The sequence below is a fragment of the Oncorhynchus kisutch genome, linkage group LG11 (assembly GCF_002021735.2).
Source record: "Oncorhynchus kisutch isolate 150728-3 linkage group LG11, Okis_V2, whole genome shotgun sequence".
Classification (NCBI taxonomy): domain Eukaryota; kingdom Metazoa; phylum Chordata; class Actinopteri; order Salmoniformes; family Salmonidae; genus Oncorhynchus; species Oncorhynchus kisutch.
In genome coordinates, this window is record NC_034184.2 from 72,772,666 (window position 1) to 72,798,715 (window position 26,050).

The following is a 26,050-nucleotide window of genomic DNA, read 5'->3' on the forward strand; positions in this document are numbered from 1 at the left end:
ACACAACGCCAAAGATGTCTCAAGTTGAGGGAGTGTGCAATTGGCATGCTTGACTGCAGGAATGTCCACCAGAGCTGTTGCCAGATAATTGAATGTTCATTTATCTACCATAAACTGCCTCCAATGTCATTTTAGAGAATTTGGCAGTACATCCAAACAGCCTCACAACCCAGCCCAGGACCTCCACATCCGGCGTAAGGAGTATTGCTGTCTTTAATAAAGCCCCATTTGCGAAGAAAAACAAATCCTGAATGTCCCTCCAAGGACCACCAATAGTTACACCTGTGCCCAGTCCTGTGAAGTCCATTGATTAGGACGTAATAAATGTATTTCAATGGACTGATTTTCTTATATGAACTGTGACTCTGAAAAATCTTAGACATTTTTGCATGTTGCATTTATATTTTTGTTCAGTATAATTAGTAATGTTATTGTCCCTACTACAACAATAAAAATACTTAAATACATGTAATATAGAATGTAACAATGTAATATATAATTCCATTCATTCCTGGATCCATATGCTTGCAACCAGAAATAACTCTCAACAGTGATGTTCTTGACACTCCCACCAAAGGTGTATTATTCACAACCATTGCAATCTCAATCAAACTCAAATGTACATGGCAATTTATTTTCTTCCTAGCATGGACCTAGCCTTTCAATACAGTATTAAAAGTAACCTTACATTTATCGTTGTTTTCAAATGCTCAAGCAACACTGAAAGCATCCTGAGTAGTCAACGAGTTTGATCCATGGGTCGCCACACTTTTGTAGGCCCGCGGATCAATTTCCCCCCCAAAAACAAACAAAAATATGTTTAGGAACTCAGTCAGGCTCTCAACTTAATGTTCAGAGTTAGAATACACACGGTGCAACTTCAAAATGTGGTTATGCATCAGCAGTTTTTCTCATTATGTCAGTCTGAGTGACTGAGTGACTAATTGAGTATTAGCCCATGTTACCTAAAAAATGTTTGATTGCTAAATTAGTCTAGCCAGCTAACTAAATCATGGTAGTAATCATGGTAAAATTACCAACTGGGGGGGGGCACATTTAGTTTGTTAGTCACTCTCACTCATATTTAAAACTGCAAACATTTCTCTCCCCCCTATGGCAACATGAACAGAATTACAGGAAATGTACTCTCCGCTGTCAAGGGGACAGCGCTAAAATGTTTTGCTAGCTACAAATGTTCACTTAGGACCCCCAAAAGCCTAGGGCCGGCTCTGACTGGTATGGATGTGGGTACACAGACCAGTGAGCCACTGCGGCCCCTCATGATGAGATTAGTTTTTGTGGCCCCCACCCCCATCAAAGATGCCCATCCCTGATCAAAGCAGCATGGAGTGTTGACTCTATTCCTATGGGAAAAAACTCAAAAAACATCATACATAAAGTTGAGAGTTAGTGTGGACTCAGTCTGTAGAGAGCAATGTGTAGGTCGGCAGCAGTCGGAACTCCAACAAAAGAAAACACTATGTCCATCTTTTCATGGGTTTTAATAATGACAGTTCAGCCATTCACATTCATCATCAGACTAAAACTGACTTACTTTGTTCACACACAAATCATGAAACCTTGTACAAGAAAACATATTATAAAACTAACAGTAGTGAAATAGTAAAGAAGAAAAAAAAGAAAGGCAGAAGGAAACTTTTTTTTTTTTAACAAATAAAAACAATCTTCCCTCATCATTCTGGCAAACCAGAATTCCTCCAACCTCTTACATCATCAACATGTGACAATCTCCCTAATACATTAAGACATTACGGGCCAATTTCCCAGACACAGATTAAGACTAGTCCTGGACTCAGAAGCATGTTTAATGGAGATTCTCTTGATGTACTTTTTAGTTCAGGACTAGGCTTAATCTGTGTCTGTGAAACCGTCCCTGAAGTTCTCTTCTCACATAGTACATCATCAGTGCCCAAAAGTCTTGATCTCAGTTTAAAGGCTTTCATCTCCCACATCCATTTAGACATGAGTAGGTCTGTTCTCTCTTAGTACGCGCCCACTTCCTCTACAGTATCTCCCCTATAGGTCAGCAGTTGGCGTGACAGCCCTGTTGCCATGGCAATAAATGATGGCCGCACATCACGTTGTGCTCTGTCGGTAAGCAGCAGGGCGCTGGGCATGGGGTCGCCAGCCCATGGGGATCCCTTTCGGGGGTCTGTGCTGCAGCGTCCTCTCACACGCAGCAGTGCTCTGGAACGCTGGCGTCCAGTAGAGTCTCCTCACACCTGGGCTATAGGGTCATCTCTGACCTCCTATACGGTTGGTCCTCAGTCGCAGCGTGGTGTTGTTACCTCTTGTTGGAGGTGCGCACCTGGTGTCGGACCCAGCCTGTAGGAGCTACAAGGACAGAATGATTACCATCAGGGCCGTAACCAGGGGTTGAGTTTTAATGAGGTCCAGAAGGATTAGATTTTTTTATTTTAATTAAAGCTAATTTACTGAATTTCTATACAATTAAACTACTTAATGCTATTTGGAGAACCGCAAAAACAAGCAAAATTGACCCCAGCCATTATCACCTTGGCTGATGTAGGTTCATTACCCTCATTCAACCTACAAACACATAGCCTACTAGCTATACAGTTGTAATCTTATACCCCTGAAAAGGGGTGGAATATGACACATTTTTCACACTGACACATAACATCAGTCAGTTGTAATGACGATTTGCATAAAATCATAAACCCTTGAAATTACATAGCGTTCACATTTGTATTCCTAGGCATTACTGATCAAGCTCTGCACAAACAAACATCAATGGAGCACAGATGATTGTATTATCACATTCACATGAATTATTAGAATATTACTATCGATTCTGTATTAATATCAGTGATGTATTGGTCAAAAAAAAAGAAGTGTGAAACGGACAAGACGAAAAACCACCAATATAAAATGAAAACGTGACATTTTTAGAATTAATTATTTTATTTAACCGGGTAAGTTGACTGAGAACACATTCTTATTTACAGCAATGACCCAGGGAATATATATATATTTTTTTTGTACTTGTACCCCTTATTTTGTGATATTCAATTGGTAGTTACAGTCTTGTCTCATTGCTGCAGACTCGGGAGACGCGAAGGTAAGAGCCATGCGTCCTCCAAAACAGGACCCTGCCAAGCCGCACTACTTCTCGACACACTTGCTCGCTTAACCCGGAAGCCAGCTGCACCAATGTGTCGGCGGAAACACCATCCAACTTGAAAACCATGTCAGCATGCAAGCACCCAACCCACCACAAGGAGTCGCTAGAGCGACTTGTCCTTAACCCGGACAATGCTGGGCCAATTGTGTGCCGCCTCAAAGGTCTCCCGTACACAGCCGGTTGTGAAACAGCCTGGGATCGAACCCAGGGCTGTAATGACGCCTCAAGCACTGCAATGCAGTGCGTTATACTGCTGTGCCACTCGGGAGGCCTGGGAATAGTTAAAGGGGAAAGGAATACGCCAATTGGAAGCTGGAGATGATTAGGTGGCCACGATGGTATGAGGGCCAGATTGGGATTTTAGCCAGGGCACCGGGGTTAACACCCCTACTTTTACCATGTGTCCTTTTACCAAGTGCCATGTGATCTTTCGTGACCACAAGCACCCGTTTAACATCCCATCTGAAAGATGACACCCTACACAGGGCAATGTCCCCAATCACTGTCCTGGGGCATTGGGGGGAAAAACAAAAACGATTTGACCAGAAGAAAGAGTGCCTCCTACTGGCCCTCCAACCACTTCCAGCAGCATTTGGTCTTCCATCCAGGACCAACCCTGCTTAGCTTCAAATGTAAGCCAGCAGTGGGATGCAGGGTGGCATGTTGCTGGTTGTAGGCCTATAGGGAAGATAGGCCATGTCGAGATCCTCATTTAGAAATATAATTTTTAAAGTTCCTAACTTGTTTGATAAGATTTTCTAAGAGGACCTCGCATAGGGCCCCAACTCTAAGTTTGGGAACCACTATACTAACCTCTCCGCTTGCTTCCCCTCTCTCTACGTCTTCTCTCCTTCCTCCTGCATGCATTGCAGACTGCCTCAGCCTCACCACTGAGCGCCACATCACTGTCTCAGTAGCCTACTTTCTGTAAAGCAAAGTTATGAGAACTTAGTAGCGTATTTTTTCTCCTGCCGAGGTAGACGCCGTGTAAAGTTAGGTTCTTACTTCATCCTTTAGCTGGCTAAGAAATACTAGCCAGAGCCCTTCAATGTTACTGTAATAGAAGTCCTTGACATATCTATAAGCGACTACCAATTGTGCACTCATTCTCCGAGTTGGTCTTTATTTAGCCGACTCGGAGCCAGGGTGGTTTGTCTCACGTGTCAGGCCCTCGACATGTGCCACAAGAGGGCGGAGTTAACTGTTTGAGAGAGTGGTGAATGTGCTGCTAAAAAGGCAAATCCATCCAATGCAGGCGAACATACCACTCTTCATGATTCCACTCGTTCACAAAGAGGCAGGCGCGATTAGAACTCAGTCAGATCAAGAATATAAGCGTTCTGAGCTTTGATCAATGCTGGGAGCAATATTTAGATGTTGAGTCATAATACATTTTCTGTATTGTGTACATTATTATCATTATTATTTTTATTTAAAAACAGAGGTCCGGACCTCTGTGTACTCGTATGTAGTTACGGCCATGATTACCATGTAGGCCCACTAATTACAGTCAGTCTAAGTGTTGGAGACATTGCTTTATAGATGGGTTGTTATCTTGTAATATTGGATTTGGACGCCATGTGTCCTGCATCTTGATTAGGGGTGTGTGACGTCATAACACTCACAGCGTGGCTGTCCTGGCGGTCTGGGGTTGCTGGCACTGCTGCCAAAGGAGGACTGGAAGTTGTGGATGGTCTCCTGCAAAATCTGCCTCTCTCTCCCCTGCAGCAACAATTCAGATGAATAATAATAATACATTGTATTTATACATTTTAATTGGATGTATCAAGCTGTGATCCCTCTTTGGTAACTAAAACAAATAGATAGGCAAGGAACAAAGAGGGGGGTTGGTAAATATTGAACACACCTTCCCAGCATTGAGTTCAGAAATAGCTGCCAGTATTTGTTGTCTAGGCCCGTCTGTCTTAATCCCCAGTTCCTTTAAATCTCCATCTGTTAGAGTAAGGAAAGCCTCCATATCCACCTGTATTGGATGCACATTGACTGAGTGAGTAGATGACATGAGATTTAAACCACAGCTATGAACATTTTAGGATAAGTAGCAAATACACAACGGCTAAAGCTACAGTGAGGATAACGCGTACCTCTTGCTCTTCGAATATGGGCTGGTATTTCTCCAACGAAAGTTTCTTCAGGATACTGGACAGCTCATCTGGGTGTAGTGAGAGATCAGCAGAGATAAGCAGAGGAAGGGATTGTTTTTAAAGTATTTATATCAACCAGAGATGCACTGTCTCACCCTCGTCGGTGATGGTGCCACTGCTGGAGCCACCACTGCTCTTGGAGCGCGGGTGGGAGGAGGCAGAGGACAGGGAGTCCCCTGGGGGAGGTTTGGGGGTGGGGGATGGAGACGGGGTCAGGGTGGGAGAGGTGCTCTTAGAGGTAGAGGAGTTCCCAGACTGGGGTCTCTTCTTTAGGTCAGCTTTCTGTAAAGAAAATAGATGGGTGTGATTCACTTAGTTCACTAGTTAACACTGACATGTTGTAAGCGTGTATGAGCCTTTATAATGTCTTATAACAAGGTTTGTAATAGGTTGTCCTTCTACGTATCAATATTATATCTGACCCGTCTGGAGTGGACGTCGCTGGACACCAGGCTGGGGGTGCTGTGGATGTCTGGGAGACTGATGTCAGGCACAGTGGGGGCAGGAGCAGGCACAGGGGTGGGGTTTGGCACCTCTGCTGCCTGGGCCTTTGGATCTAACAGGCCTGCAGCTCTCTTCCTCTGGGCAGCAATTTGTGAAAGGACACTGTCTGAACTGCCCCCTTTGGGGAAGAGAAGAAACACAGCCCGTGAGTAGCACTACCACTGAGTAGTACTAGCACTAGCCGTCTGCTCAAATCTCACAGATAAAATCAAATCAAATAACATTTTATTGGTCACATAGACATGGTTAGCATATGTTAATGTGAGTGTAGCGAAATGCTTGTGCTTCTAGTTCTGACCGTGCAGTAATATCTAACAAGTAATATAACAATTTCACAACAACTACCTTATACACACAAGTGTAAAGGAATGAATAGGAATATGTACATTTAAATATATGGATGAGCGATGGCCGAACGGCATAGGCAAGATGCAATAGATGGTATTGAGTACAGTATATACAGATATATACAGATAAGATGAGTAATGTAGGGTAAACATTATATAAAGTGGCATTGTTTAAAGTGACTAGTGATACATTAATTACATCCAATTATTTTTCATTAAAGTGGCTAAGATTTGAGTCAGTATGTTGGCAGCAGCCACTCAATGTTAGTGGTGGCTGTTTAACAGTCTGATGGCCTTGAGATAGAAGCTGATTTTCAATCTCTCGGTCCCCGCTTTGATGCACCTGTACTGACCTCGCCTTCTGTTTGCCCCCGGTGATGTGTTGTGCAGACCTCACTACCCTCTGGAGAGCCTTACGGTTGTGTCCTGCCCTTCAGGACACCGACAGCAACCGATGTCACAGGAATTGCCAAAAAGATCATCAAGGACAACAACCACCCGAGCCACTGCCTGTTCACCCCGCTATCATCCAGTTGCACAGGGCGGGGTCGAGACCCAGGATCTTGAGCTTAATAACGAGTTTGGAGGTTACTATGGTGTTAAATGTTGAGCTGTAATCGATGAACAGCATTCTTACATAGGTATTCCTGTTGTCCAGATGAATTAGGGCAGTGTGATTGCGATTGCGTCATCTGTGGACCAATTGGGGCGGTAAGCAAATTGGAGTGGGTCTACGGTGTCAGGTAGGGTGGAGGTGATATGGTCCTTGACTAGTCTCTCAAAGCACTTCATGATGACAGAAGTGAGTGATAGTCGTTTAGCTCAGTTACCTTAGCTTTCTTGGGAACAGGAACAATGGTGGCCCTCCTGAAGCATGTGGGAACAGCAGACTGGGATAAGGATAGATTGAATATGTCCGTAAACACACCAGCCAGCAGGTCTGTGCATGCTCTGAGGACGCGGCTAGGGATGCCGTTTGGGCCGGCAGTCTTGCGAGGGTTAACACGTTTAAATGTTTTACTCACGTTGGCTGTGGTGAAGGAGAGCCCGCAGGTTTTGGTAGCGGGCCGTGTCAGTGGCACTGTATTGTCCTCAAAGCGAGCAAAGAAGTTGTTTAGTTTATCTGGGAGCAAGACATCGGTGACCGTGACGGGGCTGGTTTTCTTTTAGTAATCCATGATTGACTGTAGACCCTGCCGTCACGCCCTGGCCATAGAGAGGGTTTTATTCTCTATTTTGGTTAGGCCAGGGTGTGACTAGGGTGGGCATTCTAGTTTCTTTATTTCTATTTCTTTGTGTTTGGCCGGGTGTGGTTCTCAATCAGAGGCAGCTGTCTATCGTGGTCTCTGATTGAGAATCATAATTAGGCAGCTTTTTCCCACCTGTGTTTTGTGGGTAGTTGTTTTCTGTTTGCACCAGGCAGAACTGTTTCGTTTTGCTCCACTTTGTTATTTTTGTTTCAGTGTTCAGTTTGAATAAATAATCATGAACACGTACCACGCTACGCTTTGGTCCTCTTCTTCAGACGAGCGTTACAGAACTACCCAGCACCAAAGGACCAAGCAGCGTGGTAAGGCGGACTGGACATGGGAGGACATCCTGGACGGTAAAGGATCCTACACGTGGGAGGAGATCCTGGCCGGAAAAGATCGCCTGCCATGGGAGCAAGTCGAAGCAGCAAGGAAGGCAGAGGCAGCCAGTAAAAGGGCCAATAATTACACGGGGACAAGGCTGGCACAAAGACCGGGAGGCCACTCCCAATTTTTTTGGGGGGGGGGGGGGGGGGGCACACAGGGAGATTTGCTGAGCCAGGTTGGAGACCTGAGCCAACTCCCCGTACTTACCGGAGGGAGCGTAGTACTGGTCAGGCACCGTGTTATGCGGTGGAGCGCACAGTGTCTCCAGTACTCGTTCTTAGCCCGGTGCGCTACATCCCAGCTCCCCGCATCTGCCGGGCTAAGGTGAGCATCCAGCCAGGAAGGATTGTGCCAGCCCAGCTCTCCTGACCTCCAGTACGTCTCTACAGCCCAGGATATCCTGCGCCGGCTCTGCACACTGTGTCTCCAGTGCGTCTGCACAGCCCAGTGTGTCCTGTGCCTGCGCCCCGCACGTGCTGGGCCAAAGTCACCATCCAGCCAGCATGGGTTGTGCAGGCTCTAAGCTCGAGACCTCCAGTGCGCCTCCACGGCCAAGTGTATCTGGTGCCTGTCCCCAGAAGGAGAGGGCCTCCTGGATGTCTCCCCAGCCTGGTGAGTCCTGTGCCTGCGCCTAGAACTAAGTCTCTTGTATGTCTCCCCAGCCTGGTGAGTCCTGTGAATGCTCCCAGAGCCAGGCCTCCTGTGTGTCTCCTCCCTCCAGTGATGATCCATGGCAAGAAGCCTCCAGTGATGATCCATGGCACGAAGCCTCCAGTGATGATCCATGGCACGAAGCCTCCAGTGAGGAGTCATGGCACGAAGCCTCCAGTGAGGAGTCATGGCACGAAGCCTCCAGTGAGGAGTCATGGCACGAAGCCTCCAGTGAGGAGTCATGGCACGAAGCCTCCAGTGAGGAGTCATGGCACGAAGCCTCCAACGACGGCCACCAATCCAGAGCCTCCAGCGACGGTCTCCAGTCCGGAGCCTCCAGAGATGGTCTACAGTCCGGAGCCTCCAGAGACGGTCTCCAGTCCGGAGCCTCCAGCAATGACGGTGCCCATTCCGGAGCCTCCAGCAACGACGGTGCCCAGTCCGGAGCCTCCAGCAACGACGGTGCCCAGTCCGGAGCCTCCAGCAGTGTTCAGTTTGAATAAATAATCATGAACACGTACCACGCTGCGCTTTGGTCCTCTTCTTCAGACGAGCGTTACACCTGCTACATAAGTCTTGTGTCTGAGCCGTTGAATTGCAACTCTCTATACTGACGCTTAGCTTGTTTGATTGCCTTGCATAGAGAATAGCTACACTGTTTGCATTCGGTCATGTTTCCGGTCGCCTTGCCATGATTAAAAGCAGTGGTACACTCTTTCAGTTTTGTGCGAATGCTGCCATCAATCCATGGTTTCTGGTTGGAGAAGGTTTTAATAGTCACTGGTACAACATCAAAGATAAACTCACTCACCGAATCAGCGTATACATCAATGTTGTTGTTTGACGCTATCCGGGAACATATCCCAGTCCACATGATTGAAGCAATCTTGAAGCGTGGAATCAGCTTGGTCGGATCAGCGTTGAACAGACCTGAGCACGGACATTTCCTGATTTAGTTTCTGTCTATAGGCTGGGAGCAACAAAATGGAGTCGTGGTCAGATTTGACTAAAGGAGGGCGAGGAAGGCTTTGTATGCGTCGCGGAAGTTAGAGTAGCAATGATCCAGAATTTTTCCAGCCCGGGTCACGCATTCGATATGCTGATAAAATCTAGGGAGCCTCGTTTTCAGATTAGCCTTGTTAAAATCCCCAGCTATAATTAATGCAGCCACAGGATATGTGGTTTCCAGTTCACATAGAGTCCAATGAAGTTCTTTCAGGGCCATTGAGGTGTCTGCTTGAGGGGATATACACGGCTGTGATTATAATCGAAGAGAAATCTCTTGGTAGAAAATGCGGTCGGCATTTGATTGTAAGGAATTCTAGGTCAGGTGAACAAAAGGACTTAAGTTCCTGTATGTTGTTAGGATCACACCACGACTCGTTAATCATAAGGCATACACCCCCGCCCTTCTTCTTACCAGAGAGATGTTTGTTTCTGTTGGCGTGATGCATGAAGAAACCAGGTGGTTGTACCGACTCTAACGTATCTCGAGTGAGCCATGTTTTCGTGAAACAGAGAATGTTACAATATCTTATGTCTCTCTGGAAGGCAACCCTTGCTCGAATTTGGTCTACCTTGTTGTCTAGAGACTGGACATTGGCGAGTCGTATACTCGGGAGCGGTGAGCGATGTGCCCGTCTACGGAGCCTGAGCAGAAGACCACTCCGTCTGCCCCTTCTGCGGCGCCGTTGTTTTGGGTCGCCTACTGGGATCCGATCCATTGTCCTGGGTGGTGGTCCAAACAGAGGATCCGATTTCGGGAAAGTCATATTCCTGGTCAAAATGTTGGTAAGTTGACGTTGCTCTTCTACCCAATAGTTCTTCCTGACTGTATGTAATAAGACTTAAGATTTCCTGGGGTAACGGTGTAAGAAATAATACATAAAAAAAACAAATACTGCATAGTTTCCTAAGAACGCGAAGCGAGGCGCCAGTTCAGTAATCATCTGATCTCTGCTCAGGCAGTAGGAATAGTCTGAAAGTGTGTGTGTGGTGTGTATGACACCTAGCCAAGTGTGTTTTCATGTGCCTGTACCTGAGCGGTTGTGTGAGTCTGGCCCGTGGCGGTTGAGCCCTGCCACCCCGTTGGAGCCACCTGAGGAGTGGGGGGAGTGGTAGTTGCCTGAGTTGGAGGGGGAGGTGGATGAGGGGCCCTTGGTGAGGCTGGGGAACTTAATGGACCTGCTCACCACACGACTGATAGAGGTCTGTGACACAGCATGGAAGGAAAGAATACTTTTTCTTCACTTCAAAATCACAATTTATCATTGGGTTTTAATTACAGTAAAAAAAAATAAAAAAAATTGGCAGCAACGTGTGACTCACAATGTCAGAGTTGCCGCTGCTGTTGAAGTTGGCTTTGCCTGGTCTCTGTGGCATGGGCAGCCGTGAGGCTTCGCTCTTGCCCTCTTTGATGACCCTGGAGCGGTCTGAGTTCCACGGCTCAAAGTTCGACGGGGGCAGAAAGGGTGGGATCACTGCCTTCAGCTTGTCGTTGGGCAGACGGGTCAGCGGCGCCCCATTTCTCAGCTGAAAGTTTAGTAGAAGTTTCAATCAGTTCAATCACACCAGCATTACATTATCTATGCCGTAGCGTACACAATAAATAGTCTATGGTCCCCAGTCCGGACAGAGCATCTCTATTTTCACAGTTTTCTGTCAATAATATCCACAATGTGTAGCAGTTTGCCACAGAACTCCATTGTTCACTTCAACTGAAGTTTCAATGAAATGTAGACACAGGGCTTATCATGGTTAATTCACTTAAATTCAAAACCTCTTCAAATGTAAAGACTCCTACCATTGTGGTTATTAGAAAGTCATCCTTCTCTGTGCCCGTTCTGCCAAGACCTATGAAACAGATACAAATAAATCAATAGGTAGTTTAGTAGAACCATACATGACATTATCTCATGTTCCTGTATTCAAGGCCCAACTGTTTCAGCCACTGACCACAAAATAGAATGTTTCAACTAAATCTCTCAGGAAGTATATGGCCATTGTGAAAAATGAACCGTTTCAAAACATCAGGGAAACAAGATGGTTTCAAGGAAATGCCACTTACAGACATTTACCATACTTTTGTTAATTTCCCATTTCTAACAAACAATCCATGCACAATCAGTAGGAGAGCTTATACAATACTTGCTAATTCTAAACTGACTATACTGTAAAAAGAAGTACTGCAAAAATTCTGTTTACAAAACAAAAACTGGAACATTGTTATTGGGGAAGGTCTTATTTCCCCCGTGTCTCACCACTGTCTTTGCTCTTGGCTGTCCAGGCCGTGCTGCTGTCAGTACTCCCCATGGCTGCAGGGGGTGACACCGCCCCGCACGGGGTGGCACTCTTCCTCTCAGCCTTCATGGTGGCGTCCAGAGGCGCCTCGGGTTCATCAGGGAAGGGGGCCAGGCGGTTGGAGGATAGTCCGTGTCTTAGAGTGTGGGTCAGCTTAAGCCTCCTGAACCTGTTAGACATCCTGTTCCACCATGACTGGACAGGAAGGAGACAGTAGTCATATGCCATATGATAATAAACAGAGTGCACAACATACAGCCCCTGGGCGAAACGCATCCCAAAATCGGATTTAATTTGGCCCTGATCTAAACAGTGCCTGACCTTTAATCCTCCTCTGTCATCGGGTGGTACGGGGACATTATTGAGAGACTGCCTGCTCTTGGAGCCAGTGAGGGGAGTCCTGCCCCTGTGTTTTCCTTTGTCTTTGTCCACCTGCATGCAGACGGACGCCAACAACCTCACCAGCTCAGTGTCTGTAGGGAAGAGAACGGCAGAGTGTGACTTGGGTGCATTGGGTTTACCAGGTGTACTAAGCACTAGCAATGATAACACATATCACAGTACAAATGCATTATAACACTTCACACTTTCTATCCGCACCAGTAAACTCAGAAGCAGCGGCAGGTTGTGTTGTGGTTTTACCTGGGTCATTCAGCAGCATGACCAGGTCAAAAGCAGTGTAGCCATTCTTGGCTCGCAGGTTGACATCTGCACCCTGACTAAGCAGATACTTCACCACATCTTTATTCCTATGAGCACAGGTACGACAGAAGAAAAGCTTAGATTAGAAGACAACTTTTAAAAATCAACTTGACTGTATACACTACCGGTCAATGTTTTAGAACACCTACTCATTCAAGGGCTTTTATATATTTTTACTATTTTCTACATTGTAGAATAATAGTGAAGACATCAAAACTATGAAATAGCACATGGAATCATGCATTTACCCCCAAAAAAACTTTAATGAGTTGGTGTTCTAAAACTTTTCACCGGTAGTGTATGTGTTTTAGCCATTGTGTGTTTGTGAAGGTGTCTGTGTAGAATAAGAAAGTGTAATCAAAATTGCGGTCATGTGTCACATATTTACCCATGGTACGTGGCCTGCATGAGGGCCGTCCAGCCGTGTACTCCATCTTGTTTGTCCACGTCGGCGCTCTTCTCCAGCAGGAGCTGCACCACCTCCAGCTGCCCACTGACGGCTGCTATCATCAGGGGAGACGCCCCGTCCGGGTTGGCCATGTTCACCTGCGATGGATCTTCCTCCAAGATCTCCTTCACCAGCTGGGAGTTTCCTGGGACACATACATGCACACACACACACAAACCCACATGCACAAACACACATGCACAAACACATGCACAAACAAACACACATGCACACGTGCAAACACACACACTCACACAGATATGAGTATGAACGCACGCACGCACAAGATTACCACAGACTACTCAATTCCAGCTACATACATTCTTATTGAAACAAAGGTCTCTGTCCTCCACCCAAAAGTCTAAAATATTTTCAGCCCTCTCAGACCCCACACATTCTTCCCTCCCAGGGTTTTTACCCCAGACTGCATTGAGCAAGCATGCAAGACTGCCCAGTGCACATACCATGTTAGATTCTCTCAAACTCACATAGTCCCTACTTCAGGAATGTTTAGGTATGACTTTTTGGTTGAACTACATGCATGGTTGGATTACTTACTGTAAATGCATGGTAGTGTTATGCCCACTCTTGCAGACATAACTCAATATGACAGCTTTCCCCTTACAATGCAAACCTCTGTTTAGTATGTGCCTGTGTGCGCTAAACTCACCTAACTTCAAGGCACTGAAAACATCTGGTCTCCTCTTCTCGTCATCTATGCGAGTGGTAAAAGAACAGAAGATGAATGTACCAAGGACTGAAAAAGCAACAATCCTACATTGCCACCACCACCATACAATAACCCTACTGCTGAACCCAGTCACATTGGGTACCAGAAGAGGACAGGGAACACTTGAGTGGAGAAATACTGGAGTTGTACAGGCTAGAGACAACAAAGCTCAGTCCAAAACCACCAAGAGAGTGGACCACAATCACGACTGCTAGCCAGGCAGACGGATAAGGGAACTCAAAACATGTGACTGGTCCTTTTAGTCCTGAACTGTAGTTAAGGTTAATGTGCTTACCATAGCGTACAATAACAATATATGCATTGTAAGAATTCAGTAGTGATATGGAGAAAATTTTAGCGGTGACTTTGAGATCTCTGATATATCAATTGAACAGCAAACCAATAGGGAAAATACAAGCAGAAAATATGTTATATATGTTTTTTAGAACTGTTTGGCTATTATGACCATCGTTATGTTTGGAGGAAAAGGGGGAGGCTTGCAAGTCGAAGAACACCATCCCAACCATGAAGCACGGTGGCAGCATCATGTTGTGGGGGTGCTTTGCTGCAGGAGGGCCTGGTGCACTTAACAAAATAGATGGCATCAAGAGGGAGGAAAATTATGTGAATATACTGAAGCAACAGCTCAAGACATCAGTCAGGAAGTTAAAGCTTGGTCGCAAATGTGTCTTCCAAATGGACAATGACCTCAAGCATACTCCCAAAGTTGTGGCAAAATGGCTTAAGGACAGCAAAGTCAAGGTATTGGTGTGGCCATCACAAAGCCCTGATCTCAATCCTTTAGAAAATGTATGGGCAGGACTGAAAAAGCGTGTGTGAGCAAGGAGGCCTACAAACCTGACTCAGTTACACCAGCTCTGTCAGGAGGAATGGGCCAAAATTCACCCAACTTATTGTGGGAAGCTTGTGGCAGGCTATCCAAAACAGTTGACCCAAGTTAAACAATTTAAAGGCAATGCTACCAAATACTAACTGAGTGTGTGCAAACTTCTGACCCACTGGGAATGTGATGAAAGAAATAAAAGCTGAAATAAATCATTCTCTCTACTATTATTCTGACATTTCACACTTTTAAAATAAAGTGGTGATCCTAACTGACCTTAGACAGGGCATTTTTACGAGGATTAAATGTCGAACTGTGAAAAACTGAGTTTAAATGCATTTGGCTAAAGTGTATGTAAACTTCCAACTTCAACTGTGCGTTGTCTTTCCAGTTATACAGGATGATGTAGTTAATTGTCATTACTGAGTCATGTTGATCATTAGAATGGGTGACTGGCTGAAGAAATTCTAGGAAGATTCAGATGTTTAAAGGGATAGCCCACCCCAAAATCGTTGAAATTGTTTTTATTATAGCTCAAAAGGTGGTCTTGCATCTGCTTAGAATGGGAATTATTGGCACTAACCATCTAAATACAAGGCGTAAATGGTGCCAATCTTTCCCATTCACTTGGAATTGAGGCCTGCAGATTTTTCCTAATATCGCAGGATCTACACAGGAATTTGGGGGCGAAAACGTTAAAATACATTTTTTTTTATTTTGGGGTAAACTGTCCCTTTACGGTGGTACTTCTCTACCTACGTTCAGAGGGCCACAACATCGCGGGACGTTCAGATAGAAATATATTATGTACAACAGACTTGCCTCTCTGACATGTAGAGTGAGGAATCGTCTCAGCTCTATTCGTGACATTTCTATCTGCAGCGTTCAGTTTGTTGCCCGCTGCTGAACACAGCCCTGCTATAATAACAATTTGTCAAAGAAATGCAGAGCTCAGACATTTTCAAGGGTAGGTTTCAAATTCGGGTTCCCTCCTGTGTACTTCTTGGCCAAAGACAAGAGGCACATCAAAGAGAACAGGTGTCTAAGGGGGGAACTCTATAACAATGTCTCTTTCTTTTAGACACCCAAGGTGTGACCACTGCTTTACTTTCACTTGAGTGTCAATTGTAGTGTTACAATAAAGCTTTGAGTTAATTAGAAAACGTTCACAACAATCGAGACTACTACCTATGAGTGACCTGTACAAGATCCGCTGAAGACATCTGTTTAGTCTCAAAGATGAACTTGTTGCGATCTTATCTGTGTATTGACTAACGACAATCATATCAGAAATAGAAAAACTGCTTTGTGCCTTGTTGGCCTAATTTGACTGCATATCAGATTGCAGTGTTTCTCCTGAATGCTTCTTCAGTGGGACAGAGATCCCTGAATCAGCATCAAGGCCTGCCAACAATAACATTTCCTCAACCAATTGAAACCTAGCCTAAATGTTTTGAGGCTGGGTGTAACAGAGTTAGATGGGGGTCTGTTCCAGTCCACCTAAATAGGCTTAATGAAAATACTGGAAAACTGATTTCCAACAGTGTGCAACCAACCAGGGTTCAAATCCAGGTCTCATACATGTCACAAGACTGTGTTAGCCCGCCGAGCTAAGGCCTAGACGTTGCTAGGGTTACTCATCACATTAGTGTGGTTCATCGAACCACCTTCATTACACATGGAGAGAGTAGTGAACTCGTGGCTGTTCTATACCTGGCTGTGGGCGCACGGTTGTAATGGAGTCCAGGTAGGCCTTGACATCCCTCTGATTGAGCTGCAGCGATAGCTCGAAGGCAGTCTTGGCCAGCACATTGACCTGGTCCGGGTCCGCACCCCGCTCCACCAGCTGCTGGGCCACGACCACCTTCCCGCTCAGCGTGGCCAGCATGAGGGCACCCCAGCCCGTGGTCTTCTGGGAAAAGTTCACCTCCGCCCCCCACTCCAGGAGCAGGCGAACGGATGCCTCGTGGCCATGCTGTGAGGCAGCAAGGAGCGCCGTGATATCCATGAACTCCCTTCCACCCTCGTCTCCGACGCTGTTGTTGCTGTTGGTGACACCCTCAGCGAGCGCCAGGTGGTCATAGTCGTCGACGTAGGCGCCGCTCTCCAGGAGAAGCTTGGCCACATGGGTGTGGCCCCCTCTGGCTGCCATAGTTAACACGCTGGCTCCCATCCGGTTCCTGCCGTTCATCTCCGCCCCGTTCTCCAGCAGGATGTGGGCCACATTTAGATGGCCAAACCTAGTGGACGACAAGACAAAGTCATGGAACTGTCCAAATATTTCCAAAAATGTACTAAGATCATCTTAAGTCCATTGGTAAGCAATGAATGAACAATGATGTTAATGCTTATTGTTTTGAAGACTAGGAGAACCTTCATATGTGGTCATAGGTCACATGGTACACAGGTGACCAGGAAGTGTTAGGAGGGAGGAGAGTAGTCATGTCTAGACGGGATACAGCCTATGTCAAATTGACATCAAAAGTTTTAACAAATTGCATTTTTGGTAACGCTAACCATTTTCCTAACCTTAACCTAATTCTCCTAACATGCCATGTTAATTATCCTTACCTGCTACGAAAAATCAATTCTGAGAGACTGTATTACCATCTAGTCAAAACCGAGGAGAGCATATGTTTCTAATCATTAAGATGATCTATCTCTTTAAAGGTACACTCACAAATGTGACATAGATGCAGTTCTAAGTAAACAGCATTGTGGGTGAATTTACACAACAACTAAGACCGTTGAAGCACGAGCGTACTTTCAGCACCAAGAGTTGTCCATTTCCGATTGATTGTGCCGCGGCTGCTGCTTAAAGTTTCAGTACCACAATGTAAGTTACTCAAATCTGGCTTATTGTGAGATCAATAACTATGATAAACAGACCTACATCATCAGCAAGAAACATAATAAAAATCAATTATAGTAGTAGCAAGTTATCAAATTTAACCTCCGGTCCTCCTCCTCATCTCTCTCTCCTTGTAAAACTGAACAGAACATTGGCTATAGGCTAGTCCACACACATTTTTTTTGGACTAGACCATTCAAAGATGATTTTCAGAAGAAGCATTTGACTTGCCTCCTGAACTGACACCATAGGCCTACATAGCACAGCCATTGATTAGGCAGCACACAACAAAAGTTTTGGATTAGCAAAAGCAGAGCAGGCCCGGGGCTCAGGGTTGAAATATCCATTGCAGTGTAATGCAGCCTAGTTTTATTTACACCATCCCAGCTGCTATCTTAGAAATATAACATTGCTCTGTGCTTCTCTGAGCATGGACTTGGTAGCCTATAGGCCAAGCCTGGACAATTAAAGTCCTCAGGGGCCTGATTGGTGTCACACTTTTCCCCGATCCCTAGCAAACACACCTGATTTAAACTAATTGCATTTAACTGAAGATCATGATTAGGTGATTATTGGAGTCAGGTGTGTTAGCTGGGGCAAACGTGTGACACCAATCAGGCCCCTGAGGACTGGAGTTGAGGTAGGATCAGGATATGAGGACGAGAGGAAAATGGAGTCCATAGAGAAAGCAAGTACAAGATGGGTGTCAGGGATGGAGCGGCAGTATTATCATAAGGAGATGTGTACTTGGAAAACAGAGAAGGAATGGAAGGAAAAAGAGACAGAGAAGAGGTCTAAGAGAGTGAGGGAAGAAGGTGAGCTTGAGTCGGATAAAAATGGTGGAAAAAAGGGAGATGTTTTGTCAAAGAAGGATAGTAGAAAGTGCAAGCAGAGGGAGCTGAAGACAGGAGGAGAAATGGAAGTGAATGAGGGTGAAGTATCGAAGGTGGTAGGTGTGGTGAAGTTATCGGAGACTGAGGTATGCACCGAGGATCAGGATGAAGAAGAGTCTGACGGTAGGAGTGAAGTTCCTGGAAAAAGTGGACTCTTGCCTTTTGGCTGATCCATTTGTGGTTTCACGGTGGGTGAAAAAAAGAGTTGGGTCAAGTGGTATCGGTGAGGGTATCTAGAAGTGGTCTAGTTTCTGTTTCTGTTGGGCAGAGGAAGAAAGCGCTCGAAGTAAAAAGAGTTGGGTCAAGTGGTATCGGTATCTAGAAGTGGTCTAGTTTCTGTTTCTGTTGGGCAGAGGAAGAAAGCGCTCGAAGTAAAAATAATGGGGGCAAGAAAAGTGAGTTGTTTCGTTCTCTAAAAAAGGGCACCAATGAAAGGAGTGATAACTGGAGTAGCAGTAGATATAAAGGCTGACCAGCTGAGGGCAAATATTCCTGGTGTATGTGATGCTCGTCGTTTGATGTGACGCAGACAGGGTGGCGAGAGTGGGGAAACAGAAGAGTCGTTGTCTGTTCTTTTGAGTTTTGAAGTTGAGTCTTTGCCTGACAAAGTGAAGTTAGGATATATAAGTTATCCTGTACGAGTGTATGTGCCGAACACATTAAGATGATACAGGTGTCAAGCTATTGGGCATGTGGCAGCAGTGTGTAGGAGGGAGGGTCCAAATTGTGAGACATGTGCAGAAGGGTATGAGACAAAGGAATGTGTAGTACTGGGGAAAGTAGTGGAATGTGTTAATTGTAGGGGTGCCCATGGAGCTGGGGATCAGAAATGTTGTGTGCGAGAGAGGCAGGTTGAGGTTTCCAGGGTTAGAGTAGAGCAGAAGTTGTCATATGCTGAGGCAGTGAAGAAAGTAGAGGAAGATGAGTTAATGGGGAGGAGTGGTGAGAGTAGCAGAGATATACCAGTACAGAGGGAGGAGTGGTGAGAGTAGCAGAGATATACCAGTACAGAGGGAGGAGTGGTGAGAGTAGCAGAGATATACCAGTACAGAGGGAGGAGTGGTGAGAGTAGCAGAGATATACCAGTACAGAGGGAGGAGTGGTGAGAGTAGCAGAGATATACCAGTACAGAGGGAGGAGTGGTGAGAGTAGCAGAGATATACCAGTACAGAGGGAGGAGTGGTGAGAGTAGCAGAGATATACCAGTACAGAGGGAGGAGTGGTGAGAGTAGCAGAGATATACCAGTACAGAGGGAGGAGTGGTGAGAGTAGCAGAGATATACCAGTACAGAGGGAGGAGTGGTGAGAGTAGCAGAGATATACCAGTACAGAGGGAGGAGTGGTGAGAGTAGCAGAGATATACCAGTACAGAGGGAGGAGTGGTGAGAGTAGCAGAGATATACCAGTACAGAGGGAGGAGTGGTGAGAGTAGCAGAGATATACCAGTACAGAGGGAGGAGTGGTGAGAGTAGCAGAGATATACCAGTACAGAGGGAGGAGTGGTGAGAGTAGCAGAGATATACCAGTACAGAGGGAGGAGTGGTGAGAGTAGCAGAGATATACCAGTACAGAGGGAGGAGTGGTGAGAGTAGCAGAGATATACCAGTACAGAGGGAGGAGTGGTGAGAGTAGCAGAGATATACCAGTACAGAGGGAGGAGTGGTGAGAGTAGCAGAGATATACCAGTACAGAGGGATAGGCCAAAAAGTCTAAGTTTCAGTAAGATTTGGATTTTTAGCATTTATGGCAATAGTTATTAATTGTACAGCAGGGATGGATTGTAAGTCTCCGAAAATTGAGGTTGTTGTGGCAGCTGCTCGGTGTGCGAGACTTGTCAGCAGAAGAGTTACAGGATGTGTTAAGTGGTGATGTCCCATCCTTTCAGGGTGATGGCATGAGGTAGGAATAAATACATTTAATTAGTGGAGTGTTACATTTATTTTACATGACATTGAAATTAGAAGGTATTTATTTAGTATATTTAAATTTTTCAAGTAAAGCATAAGGGAGTTGTACTCCAGTCTTGTAGGTGGCAGAAATGCAACAAATTGGATACCACCCGCCCGAGTTACACCAGGAACGCACAATCCCTTCATCAGTGCTCAGACTGTCCGCAATAGGCTGAGAGAGGCTGGACTGAGGGCTTGTAGGCCTGTTATAAGGCAGGTCCTCACCAGACAACCCCGGCAACAACGTTGACTATGGGCACAAACCCACCGTCGCTGGACCAGACGAGACTGGCAAAAAGTGCTCTTCACTGACAAGTCACGGTTTTGTCTCACCTGGAGGGGTGATGGTCGGATTCGTGTTTATCGTCGAAGGATTGAGCGTTACACCGAGGCCTGTACTCTGGAGTGGGATCGATTTGGAGGTGGAGGGTCTGTCATTGTCTGGGGCGGTGTGACACAGAGTCATCGAACTGAGTTTGTTGTTATTGCAGGCAATCTCAACGATGTGTGTTACAGGGAGGACATCCTCCTCCCTCATGTGGTACCCTTCCTGCAGGCTCATCCTGACATGACCCTCCAGCATGACAATGCCACGAGCCATACTGCTCGTTCTGTGCGTGATTTCCTGCAATACAGTAATGTCCATGTTCTGCCATGGCCAGCAAAGAGCCCAGATCTCAATCCCATTGAGCACGTCTGGCACCTTTTGGATCAGAGGGTGAGGGCTAGGACCATTTCCCCCAGAAATGTCCGGGAACTTGCAAGTGTCTTGGTGGAAGAGTGGGGTAACATCTCACAGCAAGAACTGGCAAATCTTGTGCAGTCCATGAGGAGGAGATTTATTTATTTATTTTTTATTTTATTTTACCTTTATTTAACCAGGTAGGCAAGTTGAGAACAAGTTCTCATTTACAATTGCGACCTGGCCAAGATAAAGCAAAGCAGTTGACAGATACAACGACACAGAGTTACACATGGAGTAAAACAAACATACAGCCAATAATACAGTATAAACAAGTCTATATACAATGTGAGCAAATGAGGTGAGAAGGGAGGTAAAGGCAAAAAAGGCCATGATGGCAAAGTAAATACAATATAGCAAGTAAAACACTGGAATGGTAGTTTTGCAATGGAAGAATGTGCAAAGTAGAAATAAAAATAATGGGGTGCAAAGGAGCAAAATAAAAAAAAATAAAAAAAATGAAATACAGTTGGGAAAGAGGTAGTTGTTTGGGCTAAATTATAGGTGGACTATGTACAGGTGCAGTAATCTGTGAGCTGCTCTGACAGTTGGTGCTTAAAGCTAGTGAGGGAGATAAGTGTTTCCAGTTTCAGAGATTTTTGTAGTTCGTTCCAGTCATTGGCAGCAGAGAACTGGAAGGAGAGGCGGCCAAAGAAAGAATTGGTTTTGGGGGTGACTAGAGAGATATACCTGCTGGAGCGTGTGCTACAGGCGGGAGATGCTATGGTGACCAGCGAGCTGAGATAAGGGGGGACTTTACCTAGCAGGGTCTTGTAGATGACATGGAGCCAGTGGGTTTGGCGACGAGTATGAAGCGAGGGCCAGCCAACGAGAGCGTACAGGTCGCAATGGTGGGTAGTATATGGGGCTTTGGTGATAAAACGGATTGCACTGTGATAGACTGCATCCAATTTGTTGAGTAGGGTATTGGAGGCTATTTTGTAAATGACATCGCCAAAGTCGAGGATTGGTAGGATGGTCAGTTTTACAAGGGTATGTTTGGCAGCATGAGTGAAGGATGCTTTGTTGCGAAATAGGAAGCCAATTCTAGATTTAACTTTGGATTGGAGATGTTTGATATGGGTCTGGAAGGAGAGTTTACAGTCTAACCAGACACCTAAGTATTTGTAGTTGTCCACGTATTCTAAGTCAGAGCCGTCCAGAGTAGTGATGTTGGACAGGCGGGTAGGTGCAGGTAGCGATCGGTTGAAGAGCATGCATTTAGTTTTACTTGTATTTAAGAGCAATTGGAGGCCACGGAAGGAGAGTTGTATGGCATTGAAGCTTGCCTGGAGGGTTGTTAACACAGTGTCCAAAGAAGGGCCGGAAGTATACAGAATGGTGTCGTCTGCGTAGAGGTGGATCAGGGACTCACCAGCAGCAAGAGCGACCTCATTGATGTATACAGAGAAGAGAGTCGGTCCAAGAATTGAACCCTGTGGCACCCCCATAGAGACTGCCAGAGGTCCGGACAGCAGACCCTCCGATTTGACACACTGAACTCTATCAGAGAAGTAGTTGGTGAACCAGGCGAGGCAATCATTTGAGAAACCAAGGCTGTCGAGTCTGCCGATGAGGATATGGTGATTGACAGAGTCGAAAGCCTTGGCCAGATCAATGAATACGGCTGCACAGTAATGTTTCTTATCGATGGCGGTTAAGATATCGTTTAGGACCTTGAGCGTGGCTGAGGTGCACCCATGACCAGCTCTGAAACCGGATTGCATAGCAGAGAAGGTATGGTGAGATTCGAAATGGTCGGTAATCTGTTTGTTGACTTGGCTTTCGAAGACCTTAGAAAGGCACGGTAGGATAGATATAGGTCTGTAGCAGTTTGGGTCAAGAGTGTCCCCCCCTTTGAAGAGGGGGATGACCGCAGCTGCTTTCCAATCTTTGTCTGTGGAACTTGTTCAGTTTATGTCTCAGTTGTAGAATCTTGTTATGTTCATACAAATATTTACACATGTTAAGTTTGCTGAAAATAAATGCAGTTGGCAGTGAGAGGACATTACTTTTTTTGCTGAGTTTACATTCCTACACAGGCTCAGGGGCCTGTGATGGCATAACATTCACCGACAGGATTTCTTGCACAGCCTCGGCTGTGAAATCACAAATACCCAGAAAATGTTAAACTTCTTAAACTTATTCTGCTTCGCAGACACAAAAAATCTAAATAAGACCACTTCTTGTGACTCACTTTCCTTCCACACATTCCAGATTGTCCTCGAGACGTTAAACATATTTCCCAAGTAGCATTGATCCAAAACCCTCACTCCGAATAAAAACGTGTGGTGGTTTCCTATTTTCTACCACAGCTTTACTTCTTTCTCATTTCCCTTTTTCCTTGCCACTGAACCCACTACTCTCACTTTCTGTACTATTATATTACTAGCAGTTTCAAACAAAACCTCAGTTTCCACCATCTTCCCGACCAGATATGGATAATTTGATTGAGACCACACTAAATAGCCTGTAGGCACACTCGAAATTGCACGTCCAGTGGAGAATCAGAGATGAGAGACGGAATCGGCCACACGTTGATATGTAGCCTAATAAGCAACTCATTTTAAAACCCTGAGAAATATTGAAATGTCATCAATTACAAATTGCATGACCCTGAACTGGACTAGATTTAAAAAAAATACTAAACCCTCCCATTGACTGAAATTGAAAAAGTATGACCCTCCCCCTTTTCCCTCCAGGTACATTATGCACATTATAATCCATCCCTTACTGCTCGAACACCCAATATCTGAGGTGCTACTCGTGGCAACGTCATTTCGCGAGTCTACATTTAAGATAATCTTTTTGGAAACTCACCCCTGGCTAGTATAGATTGTTTAATTTTGATTTATTCATCATACACAATCTGTGTTGTGCATATATTATAATACAATTATAAAATTTTAATCGGGGACACACCCATTTAACATCTGTATACATTATTGACCAATATCATGAGCACAAACTGGTAGCAACCACACCTTGTAGCCTGCATGAGAGGCGTCCAGCCATAGTTGTTACGGCTGTCCACCGAAGCCCCCTTTCGCAGTAGAAATCGGACCAGATTCTCATGTCCACTCGCCGAGGCAAACTGCAACGCGGTGTTGCCCTCTTCATCTGTGCAATCCACTGGCACTAGCGAAAGTCCCCGTGAGATGTCCACAACATTGCATTCCGATCCCGCTTCTGACCGCAGTCTGCTTTGCCTCCCGGAATCTTTCGCCCCGGGATCAAGAATCCCTCGAGCAGTTTCGTAGTCTCCTTCATCACAAGCACGAAACAACAACAGTGCGTTTGCTGGAACACCTAAATTCATCTCCGAGGTTAGTTTGAGTTCCAGTTGTGGTGTTCTAAAACTTTTCTCCTCCTTAATCCAATGTCTATCGGCGGCCCATCTTTGAAAAGCATGACGCACTAACAAGAGTAAAGTTCTCTCCTCGAGTAATACGGCATTTTGGTTTGTACTATGACCAATATTATCACACAAATTAAAAGCATAAAGCTTTTTATTTTCTAATGTAAATCATATTCGCAGCCAGTTACTCTCTCGTCTCAACCTCTGGAAATGTTGCCATTCTACGCGTGCGCAAAATGAAGACAATGTAAGAGCAGTCTTTTTCGGACCACCTCCCTTTTATTGAAAAAAAAAAAAACGTCTTATTGGACGAAAGGAGTCCTTTGGAACATTAGACTAAATAGTTGAGGGCTACAGACCGTGATGCATGGTTAAAATAAAATCGATCACATTAATTTATAGTATAGAAGCCTAGTATGAATATTTAATGGTCAACTTTAATATTCATTTAGGCATGATAAAGGACATGGGATTTTGGATATAGGCCTACTGTTCTCTAGGTTTATAAATGAGAGAACACGACACTTTTATCTGAAACAATGTGTAGACTATGACGTTTCTCTTTACGCCACTGCTATTGTTTTATATTGCTGTTTATTCTTTTGGAGTTATGGTTGGTCATTTAATTGGCAGTTGTCTTACGTGAATGCATTATAAACATGCATATGCTCACTATGGAACGGTGAGGTTTTAAGAATACAATCAAGATAGTTTAAGGATACTTTGCAGAGCAAAATCCATAATATACACAGACACTTGCTGCAGTCAGAATCTCTACTCTTCTCCTGAGCGTGTTCATTCACTCCCCCTCATAGATTACAATGGGTATACGTGTGGGCTAGAGGTAGTCTCCACTTTATTAATCTTACACCAATCCATTCCTTTTAAATCTATGGGGGAAATGGAGGGCAATGAAAGAGTGTACACTACCCTTTGGGGAGACTTATTGAGGACCCTAATGGTTTGATCAGTTTTCAATACTTCAATGTGTCACCACAGATAGACAGCAGAGGGAGCCATTCTCTTGTGAAATGCATTGTGTGTAGTGGAGTCGACTACCATTTTTTAAAGTCAATTCATTTGAGGGTCACTTTCTCTTCTCATAACTCTACTCCACACACAGTTTATAATCCTAACTGTAAGGATCCCTCTAAATGAGTAATGTTCTTTCCAATTTGTGGCAATCGGCCAAGTACAACAGCCATGACCCGCGCATCAACTTTTCCAATTACCCTGTCAAACATTGATATATAGCTCAATATCATCAGCACCGAATCAAGGAGCTGGAGGTCCACTCCACAAGTGCATCCTGGGACACTTTTTATAATAGAAACAACGGCTATAAATTAAAAGATCTGACAAGTCCGTAGTAGTTTGTCTGCCGTTACTGCTAGGAGGCCTACATTGGCCGGTAGGACGTTTAAAGCACTAAGCTGTTTGTTACTGTAAAGTCATATAAAATCTCACTGATCCATAGACAGGTTCCACACAACGCTTTTTGGATATAATGATATGAATATTCAGCAGTGCAATTCATGCTCTTCAAATCAAATGTATTGGTCACATACATATGGTTAGCAGATCTTAATGCGAGTGTAGCGAAATGCTTGTGCTTCAAGTTCCGACAAGTTCTAACAAGTAATCTAACAAATTCACAACAATTTTCTTATGCACACATAAGCGATGTGATGAGCGATGGCCGTGCGGCATAGGCAAGATGGTATAGAACAGTATATACATATGAGATGAGTAATATGTAAACA

General features: G+C 45.0%; 1 protein-coding gene across 1 annotated transcript; it reads right to left on the minus strand.

Moving 5' to 3' along the window:
• Positions 1-1,483: 1,483 nt before the first annotated feature.
• anks6 (ankyrin repeat and sterile alpha motif domain containing 6) lies at positions 1,484-24,538 on the minus strand. The gene is made up of 16 exons (XM_020494379.2): positions 23,914-24,538; positions 16,208-16,734; positions 13,591-13,635; positions 12,861-13,065; positions 12,413-12,519; positions 12,092-12,243; positions 11,731-11,965; positions 11,274-11,323; positions 10,799-11,002; positions 10,509-10,680; positions 5,754-5,953; positions 5,427-5,613; positions 5,272-5,339; positions 5,034-5,150; positions 4,792-4,888; positions 1,484-2,355 (listed from the first exon to the last, which is right to left on the minus strand). Exons 1-16 carry the CDS (start codon positions 24,246-24,248, stop codon positions 2,306-2,308), a joined length of 2,751 nt encoding a protein of 916 aa, XP_020349968.1. The 5' UTR covers positions 24,249-24,538; the 3' UTR covers positions 1,484-2,305.
• Positions 24,539-26,050: the final 1,512 nt, after the last annotated feature.

Excerpts from the sequence above, each read along its gene's own strand:
- anks6 (XM_020494379.2), bottom strand. The coding sequence starts at position 24,248 with ATGAATTTAGGTGTTCCAGCAAACGCACTGTTGTTGTTTCGTGCTTGT. Across the intron at positions 16,735-23,913 it reads CCTCTCATGCAGGCTACAAG|GTTTGGCCATCTAAATGTGG; the intron begins GTGTGGTTGCTA and ends GTCGTCCACTAG. Across the intron at positions 11,324-11,730 it reads AGCCAAGAGCAAAGACAGTG|GTCTTGGCAGAACGGGCACA; the intron begins GTGAGACACGGG and ends TCTGTTTCATAG.